Source organism: Lineus longissimus, chromosome 8, assembly GCF_910592395.1.
Source record: "Lineus longissimus chromosome 8, tnLinLong1.2, whole genome shotgun sequence".
In the NCBI taxonomy this organism is placed as follows: Eukaryota; Metazoa; Nemertea; class Pilidiophora; order Heteronemertea; family Lineidae; genus Lineus; species Lineus longissimus.
The window spans coordinates 18,836,179-18,849,051 of record NC_088315.1 but is presented as its reverse complement, the minus strand read 5'-3'; the positions used below and the strand labels follow the sequence as shown (position 1 = coordinate 18,849,051).

General features: G+C 42.7%; 1 protein-coding gene across 3 annotated transcripts in view; it reads left to right on the top strand.

Annotated features, from left to right (window-relative positions):
* LOC135492126 (synembryn-A-like) overlaps nucleotides 1-9,560 on the top strand; it is a 29,832-nt gene extending 20,272 nt beyond the window's left edge. For 2 of the 3 annotated variants that reach the window (XM_064778323.1, XM_064778325.1), the window contains exons 8-13: nucleotides 91-262; nucleotides 941-1,104; nucleotides 1,256-1,338; nucleotides 1,913-2,066; nucleotides 2,595-2,729; nucleotides 3,167-9,560. In XM_064778323.1, coding sequence (XP_064634393.1) covers nucleotides 91-262; nucleotides 941-1,104; nucleotides 1,256-1,338; nucleotides 1,913-2,066; nucleotides 2,595-2,729; nucleotides 3,167-3,308 — 850 coding nt within the window. In that variant the 3' untranslated portion in view covers nucleotides 3,309-9,560. The remainder of the gene's footprint in view (nucleotides 1-90; nucleotides 263-940; nucleotides 1,105-1,255; nucleotides 1,339-1,912; nucleotides 2,067-2,594; nucleotides 2,730-3,166) is intronic. The other variant, XM_064778324.1, reaches the window with a different exon arrangement.
* The last annotated feature ends 3,313 nt before the right edge of the window (nucleotides 9,561-12,873 follow it).

Below are 12,873 nucleotides of genomic sequence, written 5' to 3'. Positions count from 1 at the left end.
CTACTGAGGCTTGGGATGCGTTGCCCCCCCCCCCCCCACCCCCTCTCACCCCAAAACAAAGCTATGACATTTTCGTTGCTCCTCTTTCAGTCACACGGTGAATCTCCTGACGAATATGCCGCGCGATTGTTACGAGGAGTTACTCACGCCGCTCACAGAGGGCGCTGTGAGTGCCATGGATAACAAAGAGGTGGAATATGATGGAAAAAACATGGAGGCCATCGTTGTATTGTTAGAATTCCTAAACAACAGATTAGACACAGTAAGTGATCACCAATTTTTAAAGTAGAACCTCTCTATTAAGGACACCCTTCGTGCTGTCCGGATTATGGAGGTCAGGTTGTATAGAAACAATCAATTCGGGACCAGAATCACCGTCCCTAATAGAGAGGGTGTCCTAGTTATAGAGGTTCTGTTAATGGAGGTGGCGAGTAGCCTTATAAGTGGACTACACAGCTCCGGTAGAAATCCAGTAGGGTTTTGACACAGGTGATGATGATGATGATGATGATGGTGATGATGTTGATGATGATGATGGGGATGCAGATTATGATGATGAGGATAAGGATTATGATGACGATGATGACAATGACGTTGATGATGATTATTAGAATGATGATGATAATGATGACAATGACGTTGATGGTGATTATCAGAATGGATGATGATGATGATGATGATGATGACAATGACGTTGATGGTGATTATCAGAATGATGATGATGATGATGATGGTGATGACGATGACGTTGATGGTGATTATCAGAATGGATGATGATGATGATGATGATGATGATGATGATGATGATGATGATGATGATGATGATGACAATGACGTTGATGGTGATTATCAGAGTGATGATGATGATTATCAGAATGATGATGATGATTATCAGAATGATGATGATGATGATATTAATGATGATGACCATCTTTTCCAGCCGCAGAAGAACAAGAAGGAGAGCCTGACGCCCATCCTACACTGCCTATGCGAGACGTGTCGAGCCAATAGGTGTATTAGGAAGTTCTGTCGGAGTAAAGTGCTGCCACCTTTACGTAGTGAGGTGAAACGACTGCCAGAGGAGGGCCACACGCTAAGAAATAAGTGAGTAACGTCGGTAGTCATACTATCGCCATTTAAACATTGTGGGAATTATCTAAAAACTATTTCTGTTGTTACTATTCATACTATTGTGATGTAATCACTACTGCCATTTGTTTATCGGATGTCATCATGGATGTTTTGTCGATTTCAGGTTATGTAAATTATTGACCAATCCTATTCAAGAAGTCAAAGAACTCGTCGCTGATTTTCTATTTGTGATGTGCAAAGAAAATGGTGAGTTGAAAAAAATATTAGACGAGAGCTGAGCGTCAAACAGGGCATTATTAATATAAGCTCTATAAACCTTATTTGGCGATTTAAAGGGTAACTCGTGTCAAATTTCACCATATAATGTTTTAGCTGTTTTTGACAAATGACTACGTCACTTTCTCATAAATCGGTAAGGTTTTCGAATCGAAATGCACATTTTCTAGAAATTGATGGTTTAATCCCGCCCGGATGGCTCACTTCGATGTCGTTGAAATTGCGCTACGCCGACGACGTTTTCGTTGATGACGTCACAACATGAACATTTTCGCGGTCGCGGTGGTTTACGTTCGATTAAAACAGCAATTTTATAATAAATCTAATCAAAAATGGAAAATTTGAGCTTTACATTTGTGATCAACAATTAAAAACGGACGTATTTCCGCAAAGTTGTAAATCACATCATAGTATCACTTTAATGTAAGTGAGAGGATGCTTTGAATAGTGATCCCTGTATGATTAAATTTGAGCTCTTCTCATCGATTTTGTATCCTTTGAATAGCGACCGCTGCGTATCAAAACCTTGCCTGATATTTTTCAGTGAATCGTATGGTGAAGTACACAGGTTATGGCAATGCAGCTGGTCTGCTGGCCAGTCGAGGGTTAATGTGCGGAGGCAAACCAACCACTGCGCAGGATTATTCGAGCGACTCGGAGGATTCCGACACGGAAGAGTACGGGTGGTTAAGGGACCAGTAAGTATGATTAAAGTGATAATAACGCAATTGGATCATGATGAAAGAAGGACAGTGTCATTTTGTTAGAAGATTCCAACAATACAGTTTTCCTAACGTTATTGAAAACTGAAGCCTTATTCCCAGGGTAGGCCTCCTCAGGAAGTTGGAAGGCCTACCTATACATGTGTATAGTCCAGTCGTAAGTGTAATGTCTGCATTATTTGGGGCTCTGGAGGGCAAACTACTGGTCGGATTTCTTTAAAGCTGGGTTTTTATTGATGATTGCCCAACCCTGACAACTGAGTGGAAAATGTCCCAATTCAATGCACTACATCAGAGCACACATTTGCGTACAAAAAAGTTACTTCATTACTTGGTTACAAAAATGAAAATATCCTGTTTGTTTTTGAGGTGAGCGCCTATAAAAACAAAACGTCAAAGAAATCTGCTATAACGGGTCATAGGATGTTATCTGTATCATATTACATGTATATCATTCAATTATATTCAATGTTGTTTAGTGAATTACTAATACTTGAATTCTAGATGTCCCGATTCCAGAGTGAATCCTGTGACGGGCCGCTGGGAGCAGGATAAGCCCAATCCACTTGAGGGAATGTCCGAGGAACAGAAGGAATATGAGGCCATGGAACTAGTCAACATGATGGATAAACTCTGCAAGTAAGTACAGTTGAACCTCTCTGTTAAGGACACCCTCAGGACTGACAAATGCTGTCCTTAATAGAGAGGTGTCCTGATTAGAGAGGTGAAATTGAATGGAAACAACCAATTTGGGACTAAAACTAGTGTCCTCAATAGAGAGGTTGTCCTTAATAGAGAGGTGTCCGCTAAGAGAGGTTCCACTGTATAAAGCTCTGTGCAGACATGCGATTTTAGTCACGCATGCGATTTTAGTTGCCATGACCTGCTGCAGTGTTATGCCATCGTGATGATTCTGGTTGGAATGCAGCTGCCGATGGTGTCATATTCTTTGACTTTTGATTCACATTTTCTCAACGTTTGCTTAGAATATCCTAAAATAATTGAGATATGCCAAATGAAAAAGTGAAGCGATTTTTTTGGAACACCTTATATATGTGACTCTCTCTCTCTTCTAGGACAGGCATCATTCAGCCGAGCATGATCGGCCCCGATGGCAAACCTCATCCGATCGAACATGTCTTTGAGTTGGCGGAGAATGCGCCAGCGCCGCCAGCTGCCCCACCTGGTGGTGATGAAGACGAACTAGACTCCGACTGAGATGGAAAACAATCTCTTGAACCGAAATCAGAATATCCCGGGAACAAGTCGATTTCATATTTCGTCTGCAGTAGGAAAAATTACTTCTTGGACTCATACGTCAGAATCTTGAATATTCGGCGAAAAACGCATCAGATTAAATTGGAATATATTCTCATAAACTTTAATCAGGAGGCATAAATCCAACTGGCTGAAAACAAACTACAGTTTGACCTCTCTATTACGAACACCTTTTGGACTGCCCAATTAGGTCCTTGATAGAGAGGTGTTCTGAATATTGAGGTCAATTTGGATGGAAATGACAGCGTCGGGACGAATATGTGTCCTTTAGAGAGTGTGTTTCTTAATAGAGAGGTGACCTCTGTACTTCATGGAGAGTGTACTTAGTAGAGAGGTGTCCACTAAGAGAGGTTTCACCGAACATCTGTCCTGGGAGACAAAAGCAGGGTCGGAACCAGGATTATCAAAGAGTCGCCAAATAAGACTATCAGTCAGGATTTGATGGAAATATTTATTGGCCCAAAAGGAATATTTCATTTAATATGTTTCTTTGCATAAGGGGTATTCCCCTGGATCATACTGGATTAACAAAGATTCTGCTAACCTGAGATCAAGATCAGTAAAGACTAGTCTATATCCATTCTTTGTGGGATGTATATTTCAACATGGATATGGTTGGTGCGATCTCTGCGTGAAAATTGTGTGGATTGAAAATCTAAAAAATGGATGAACTGGTAGTACTATTCTTACCTTGCGTATGTGCAAAATTTGACATATCAAAATTGTGTGCTGGTTGGTTATGCAACCAATAAATATCAAGAGCGAGTGTGGATTACTGACTTTCTTTATCGAATGATCAAACAGTCTAAAATCCTTTGGTATCACAAGTTATCATTTCAAAAGAAAAATCATCAGCCTTTTTCTGAGTGCCGAGGGTATTGGTCAGCCAACAAGACTGTGCGCTTGGCGTGTCCGCCATCTTGTTTTGCGAGATAAAGGTTTCAGGAGCGCTACCGCAGGTAATCGGCAAGATGTATCAGCAACGACATACCGATGACTTTCTGCGCGCTAAAGTTACAATCAAGATGCACGCTAGACAGTCTGTTTTTGGTAACAAAGTCGGCTGTCCTAGAGGGTTCTGCCACAGAGCCCCAGAGCTTTGCCACAGAGCCCCAGAGCTTTGCCACAGAGCCACAGAGCCCAAGAGCTTTGTGGACAGGGTAATGTCCTTTGGCCGGTATTCCTCTATTCTCATTAGGGAGCAGGTCTGAAGCCACCGAGCCCCAGAGCTTTGCCACAGAGCCACAGAGCCCCAGAGCTTTGTGGTCAGGGTGGTGTCCTCTGGCCGGTATTCCTCTCTATTCTCATTAGGGAGCAGGTCTGAAGCCACAGAGCCCCAGGGCTTTGTGGTCAGGGTGGCGTCCTTTGGCCAGTATTCCTCTCTATCCTTCATTAGGGAGCAGGTCTGAAGCCACAGAGCCCCAGGGCTGTGTGATCAGGGTGATGTCCTTTGGCCAACATTCCTCTCTATTCTTCATTAGGGAGCAGGTCTGAAGCCACAGAGCCCCAGAGCTTTGTGATCAGGGTGATGTCCCTAGGCTAGTATTCCTCTCTATCCTTCATTAGGGAGCAGTTCTGAAGCCACAGAGCCCCAGAGCTTTGTGATCAGGGTGATGTCCCTAGGCCAGTATTCCTCTCTATTCTTCATTAGGGAGCAGTTCTGAAGCCACAGAGCCCCAGAGCTTTGTGATCAGGGTGATGTCCCTAGGCCAGTATTCCTCTCTATTCTCATTAGGGAGCAAATCTGATATCTGAAGTTCCAAATTCTTAATAGTCCTTTAAGTTTAATTCTTTATGATATGAGTATCAGTTAATGAAAGTGACTGAGCCATTGGGTGATATGAAAAAAGTCAAGTAAATGCTTTTACTTTGGTTGTGTACAGGAAGGCCTAGTGTAAATCTACATGCAGTTTTAAGTAAAAGCATTTACTAGGCTTTATTCACATCATCCAATGCTTGTGCTTGTACATAAAAAACTATAAAGTCAATGTCTAATTTTTCGGCTGTTGATTTGGTATAAGAATTCTCATAGGGTGCTGTGTGTTAGTGTGAGGGGGGTCTTTGGGCTTAAAGTGTGCATAAATCGGTGTGTTTGGGAACAGTAAATCTAAATGCTGTCCGCTTGAAAGTCTGTTCTGCCCATTTTTGTGCCTTTTCCGGATTCCGGAAAGGGTTAAAGGTGTGTTCATGTACATACGTGTGCTTATGCACTGACTTTTTAAAGGCCCATAAGGGGCATACTTGCCAAACGTGGAGATTTATGGTGCGTCATGCATTTATCAAATGTTGTGTGTCAATGTATTGCCTATTGGTAGAAATAGAATTAGAATTTTGTGATACGATGTATCTTTAACAGCTGACTAAAGTGAAAGCTTTATATTTCTATCTCGCAAGATCTAAGTTAAAAGTGCAGCGCGAACGAGTGATTTTTGATGCTGCGACCTGCGACAATTATATGAGCGAGAAATGATCGCTTGTCTGCTGGTAAAACGGATAATTGCATAGTTTGATATTGATTGTCGGTCGCAGCGATCACTGAGTCTTGTCACAGGTGTCAGCAAGGACCACCGCAAACCGGCAATTTCTGTCACACACGGTCGTGATCGCAGGTCGCAGTGAACAATAATCGCTCGTGTGCGGAGCACTTCACCAGAGTCTCATCAGCATGTGCAGTTACGAGTTACTGCTACAGCTTTCAGATACTCTAGTTTCACCGATATGAGACCTTAACTGGAAAGTGCGTCATAGTTTATCGTATTATGACGTCATCAAACTTGTACTTCTGCCATCATCGTGTCGTGCGTCCTGACGCTGGGGACCAAAATACTGATCCATTATAGTGAAGTACGACTAAAATCATGTAAATAAGCTGTTAAAATCGTGAGAAGTATAGAAATTTGCGCAAAAATAGGTTTAATTTACACTCTATTTCTAATCATATTATACATAAATTAGTTGCTTAATCTGATCTTTTCTCTCTAATAATGCATTTACATTATTTTTATTGTATTATTACTCATTGTACATAATGAGAGAGCGTTGAATGCTTTTCGTGTTGAACAATAGATTTAGTTGTAGAATTGAATTTGAAAGTACAGTAGAACCTCTCTATTAAGGACACCCTCGGGACTGACAAATGCTGTCCTTAATAGAGAGGTGTCCTGATTAGAGAGGTCAAATTGAATGGAAACAACCAATTTGGAACAAATACTAGTGTCCTTGATAGAGAGGTTGTCCTTGATAGAGAGGTGTCCGCTAAGGGAGGTTCCACTATAATGCACTGAGTGTGTAAATGGACATGTGTACCATGGCAAAGTAGTTATAGACTGCCTGGGGCAGTGTGTATTACTGCGCCTTAATTCGATTAGAAATCTCTAGAAGATTAAACTCTTCCCAGCCTGGGTTGAGACATTTCCAATTTTTGGTAGATTGCTGTTTTTCCCCTCCTCAAAAGGGCGTAATTTCAGAGCTGCCATGAAATTATCTAATCGTCAGCTTTCTGTAAAACTTTGAATTTTCAAAATCGGGCGAAAAATAACCCCACATTTTGCTTGTTGAGTTAGGACAGTTTTGAGTACAGCAAATACCTCACATACTTTTTTAGGTGAGTTAAGTTTTAATACCAAAGGCCATATTACTTACACGGAAGCCATGAAGTCATGCTTTAGAGGCCATGAAGATGACATCACTGCAAAAGACGACATTCTGGATGTCAAATTTATGGTGCTTTTTACTCTCTTAATACCATTGTTACTGTGATCTAGCTGACAGAACTAAAATCCGTCAAGAATTAAGAAAACTAGAGCCGATTACCTATGATAGATCATTGCTGATGATCTCCCCGTGTTTAGGGGTGACATCTACTGTCTAATTATGAAACCAAAAGAATTACTGTTGTGCGGGGATGCGTAGTTTCTCAGGCCAATGTAAGATGGAGCTCATATAAGCCGGTTTCAGGCCGCTATAGTGACCCGCCGGGTCCTGAGGGTTAAAATGTACAATTGACTGATGAATGAGTGAGCGCTTATGTACGGTAGTTGTACATATCATAATTTTTCTCAGACCATTTTTGTATGGATTTTACCGTACCTCTATAAACACAGTTCATTCTGCTTTGTTATAAGGAGATCAAGTAAGGTAAAGGGTTGACCAGAGGCACCATCGTTTTGGCTGGAATTGAAATCCTATAGCAATTAGAAATCTTTCAAGAGGCAATCTACTCCAGCGGCTGGAGCTAGCAAGAAACTTGTGCTACCAGACCCAAGGTAGGCCTCAGTCAAATCCATCCCATGTCCGTCACCGATTTCCCCCCAAAAACCTCTTCTTACCAACCCAATTTCAAGGGTGGGAGGCTGTTCTATAGAAAACTAAGAACTGACTCCCACGCTTGAAATTGGCATTCACTTCACTTGAAGGAGTTCTGATTGCTTTAGGATTTCAAGTTCTAACCAAAATTGTGGTGTCTATGATCAACCCTTAAACTATACCTGATAGAAAAAGGTATGTGTTGTGTGCAGTGTATTCTAGATTTCTATTTATTCTATTTACCATGTTTTGCTTCTTCAGGTCCTTCCCAGCAGGATTGTTGCTTTGATATCTCCCGCACGGCGATGCACAGTTTAGGTCATGGGCCAAATCCAAAGCTGTCCTTCATGACAACATTTCAGGGGCAGGGTGAAAATATCTCACACATGGGGAGGCACATAGCTCGTGGTGCTGGGTGGCAGCAATGTCAAATCTTCCACCCAGCAAACTGTGCATCTTTTCCTACCATACCCGGTATTTACCGGGCCCGTACACTGCATACTACTGGCGCCGTACGGCTAAATCCGTACTGCACATTCACCCGTCACTAAAGTGTCGTTACACAGTTCCTGACAGCCGTCACTAATGTGTCATTACACAATTCCTGACAGCCGTCACTAATGTGTCATTACACAATTCCTGACAGCCGTCACTAATGTGTCATTACACAATTCCTGACAGCCGTCACTAATGTGTCATTACACAATTCCTGACCGCCATCACTAATGTGTTGTTACACAGTTCCTGACAGCCGTCACTGATGTGTCATTACACAGTTCCTGACAGCCGTCACTAATGTGTCATTACACAGTTCCTGACAGCCGTCACTAATGTGTCATTACACAATTCCTGACAGCCGTCACTAATGTTTCATTACACAATTCCTGACCGCCGTCACTAATGTGTCATTACACAATTCCTGACAGCCGTCACTAATGTGTCATTACACAATTCCTGACCGCCATCACTAATGTGTTGTTACACAGTTCCTGACAGCCGTCACTAATGTGTCGTTACACAATTCCTGACAGCCGTCACTAATGTGTCGTTACACAATTCCTGACAGCTGTCACTAATGTGTCGTTACACAATTCCTGACAGCCGTCACTAATGTGTCATTACACAGTTCCTGACAGCCGTCACTAATGTGTCGTTACACAATTCCTGACAGCCGTCACTAATGTGTCATTACACAGTTCCTGACAGCCGTCACTAATGTGTCGTTACCCAATTCCTGACAGCCGTCACTAATGTGTCATTGCACAATTCCTGACAGCCGTCACTAATGTGCCATTACACAATTCCTGACAGCCGTCACTAAAGTGTCATTACACAATTCCTGACAGCCGTCACTAATGTGTCATTACACAATTCCTGACAGCCGTCACTAATGTGTCATTACACAACTCCTGACAGCCGTCACTAATGTGTCATTACACAATTCCTGACAGCCGTCACTAATGTGCTGCTACGCCACTCCTGACAGCCGTAACTAATGTGGAGTTTCACCTCAGAGTCGTCACTTATGTATACAGTAAAACCTCTCTTATTAAGGACACCTTCGGAACTGACAAGTGCTGTCCTTAGTAGAGAGGTGTCCTGATAAGAGAGGACAAATCGAATGGAAACAACCAATTGGGACCAAAACTAGTGTCCTTAATAGAGAGGGTGTCCTTAATAGAGAGGTGTCTAAGGGAGGTTCTACTGTAGTTACACATTCTTGTGTAGAGAACTGCTTGTTTACATTCGACATCTCGTATGAATGAATCGGACCAACGCGTCCATGCAATGGTTGTTTCTCGTTGATTGTAATATATACAAAGTCATCTAATTTTAGCATCGGGTTGTACAGAATATGGTAATTAAAGAGCCAGCTATTTAAGCACATTTCTTCTTGGTTCAATTTTATCTTTGTCAAAGGGACAAGACTGTCAACTTCAGGTACCGGAATCATCCAGGATCTCGGACACTGTCGTGGAAGGGCGGTGACAAAGGTAGTAGAGTGTCGGTCTCATGATCAAGAGGTCATGGGTTCAATTTTATCTATGTCAAAGGGACAAGACTCAACTTCAGGTACCAGAACCATCCAGGATCTCAGACATCGTCGTGGAAGGGCAGTGACACAGGTGGTAGAGTGTCGGTCTCATGATCAAGAGGTCGTGGGTTCGATACCTTGCCGAGTCATCACTTAGAAACTTCCTACAGGTCGAGTTCAATTGAGCGCTTAGAAGTTGCTTGTTGAAACCCCAGGTTGATTTCTGCAGAGACCGGGATGATAAATGGTCCCAAAAGCGCATTGAGCTAGGTGAAAAACCATGGAAATGTGCTTGATAAGAACCCTAACACAACACTAACCTGCAGCCTCCCTCCCCCTTAGAGTGATACTATGATGTGATTTACAACTTTGCGGAAATACATCCGTTTTTAATTGTTGATCACAAATGTAAAGCTCAAATTTTCCATTTTTGATTAGATTTATTATAAAATCGCTGAATGTAAACCACCGCGACCGCGAAAATGTTCATGTTGTGATGTCATCAACGAAATGGCATCGAAGCGAGCGGTCTGGCCGGGATTAAAGCATCAATTTCTAGAACATGTGCATTTCGATTCGAAAACCTTACCGATTTATGAGAAAGTGACGTAGTCATTTCTCAAAAACAGCTAAAACATTACATGTATATGGTGAAATTTGACACGAGTTACCCTTTAATAATAAGATGCATAAAAGCATTCAATTTGGCTGCTACACACCCATCTTTAAATGGCCTGAAATAGCACTTTCCCTAATAAATCACTCCTGGGAAGGGTGGGGTTGAGTGGGTTAATAGGGCGTTGTGAGATCACCAATCGTAACGTCTAAGGAAAGGATGGACGAGGCCATTTCCGCCTCTAATTGGACAAGATAAGCCATGGTTTCCGACAATCTCCAATCTTGCTAATTAGGACACCATGTACTCTAATTTTAAAATCTTGAATTGGGATAGAAGCATTTGACGTATTAAAATTGGCCGGGTCTATTTGGCAAGCCGCTCGCCGAACAGGCATCTTTTTTTGTCCTGTTTGGAGAGCCGCTTGCCAAACAGCACTAAAAAGCCACCCTGATCGGCCAGCCGGGCTTGCCAAACAGGTAAAAAATCTACCCTGTTTGGCGAGCTGGAGACTTTACTTTAATATTAATGAGTTCGGCTCTCCATTCAGGACAAGAAAAAGTCAATGTTTGGTAAGCCGGTGTGACAGTGGATATAGTCCCCCTGGAGTCATAGTCCGGTAGCATTGTATTTGACCAATTAAGCAGCATGATCTATTGTACCGCTAACCCTAACCAAAACATTTAGCAATGCGGGCTATTGTTACACGGACTATCAGCCCTAGGACTACTATCCCCGTCGCACCGGGCTTGCCAAGTAGTCATTTCCATTAAAAATTCAATGCTTGTAATAAAACTTGAATGATGTTGTCCCTTTGAATACTAGTATGCACTTTTCTGAGGTCCTTACCTGTTGGTTGTGACTTTGTCCTCAAACGACCAATTTGGGATGTACAACTAAAGACCAGAACATAGAACAAATATTATATAGCCATTCTGAGCTTCAGGGCCTTTTACTTGGCACCAAAGCTTGTGTGCAACGGGAGGAGCATGCTAATGGTCCTGGTTTTCAAGGACATCAATAGTAGGCCCAGATCTTTTAACTTTTTATCAATGCTCCCATCTATTCAGAAAACATACCAGATAGCATTCAGCTAAGCGGTGTTTTCCTTTAAAGTGTGTCCTTGGACATCCTGTTCGTTAGTCTTTGACGACAGGAAGTGTGTCCATCCCTCCATGATTGGGCTGCGAGACTATAGTTCGGGTACCAGGGACAGATTATAAAAAGACTGTCTTTTAACGACCATATTCCGGGCCGTTTTTAGCGGGGAGGGGGCAGGAATCCGCGGCTGGCCCTCCCCAGACGTTGCCGGGTCAAAAGCGGCGAAGCTATAGCGGGGGCGGGGAGACATGCCGATTTACCGGCGGTAAACATCATTCCTAAAGTCTCCTCCTTTCATGATGGAACATGTATACGCAAACGCCTGTGGACCGGCAGGGGGAGCAGGGGGGGGGGGCAAATGCCACTACCGAAATCAGAAAAAGTGTGTCTTTACTCCGATTTTTTTTGACGAAAAATGTCAAAAAGTGTAATTTTTACCCCCATTATTCAAATGAGAACTTTGAAGGCCGAAGTGGAGAAGGGTTTCGTGTTAACAGCAGTTGAAAATGGGTCAGTCGACCGATCATGTAGCCATCGCTTGTCTTCCGCCTTCTTTCTTATGTCAGACAAGGATGTGGGGAAGGGGCAGTCACATCTGCGAGTGACGACGGGATAGCGTCGTCTCCTACTTATCTCAATTGATAACGGAGGTCACGCTTCTTACATAACCACGCCCTCGTTTCCTGAAAGGATCGAGTAGGCGGGTAATTGAAAACATTGTTCATGCCAAGTTATCGGCTGCCCTCAAAGACCAGAGTCCTTGACCAGAGTCACTCATATACATGCTCCTCCCCTCGCAGTGGTTACACAAGCTTGGTCATTGTGCCGAGTGTTGCACTGAAGTTCAGGATGAGTCGCCTTCCACTCCACAGTATATCGGGTGGGCCACAAAACACGAGTACACTAATGATATAATTTTGCGTAAAAAGTAAAAACACTGCAATTTAGATATTTCTCGCCAATTATTACATCGATTTTTGCCACATTGACTAGAAATCTTATATATATCAGGATAATATGTGTCAATGAAAACTTATCATGAGACAACAAAATGAAAGTCATTATTGGTGAAATCTGACGAAGTGGCAGTCCACTGCGTGCGGAGTGTAGTTGAATGAAACATATGATTAAAACAGGTGCCCTTCGAAAGGGTCCAGGCCTGGATTCCTTTTATAATCTGGTCTTGTTCCTGGTCATTCTCCACAGGGGGCAGTCGTCTGCTCTCGGGCATGGAGGACGTGAGCACCGCACGTGCGCAAACTTCCGCGTCCAGAAATCAACCCCGCATGAATTCGTGTAGTAATGATAAAATAATAACTTCGAGACCAAAGTGATAATATTGAGATTGAAAACACGTGTGTCATTCATGATTTGTATTCGGCGAAATTATGGTCGATTAATTCAATAGTGAGCGGGACGATAATAGACTCCCGAGGCAGTCCATTGCG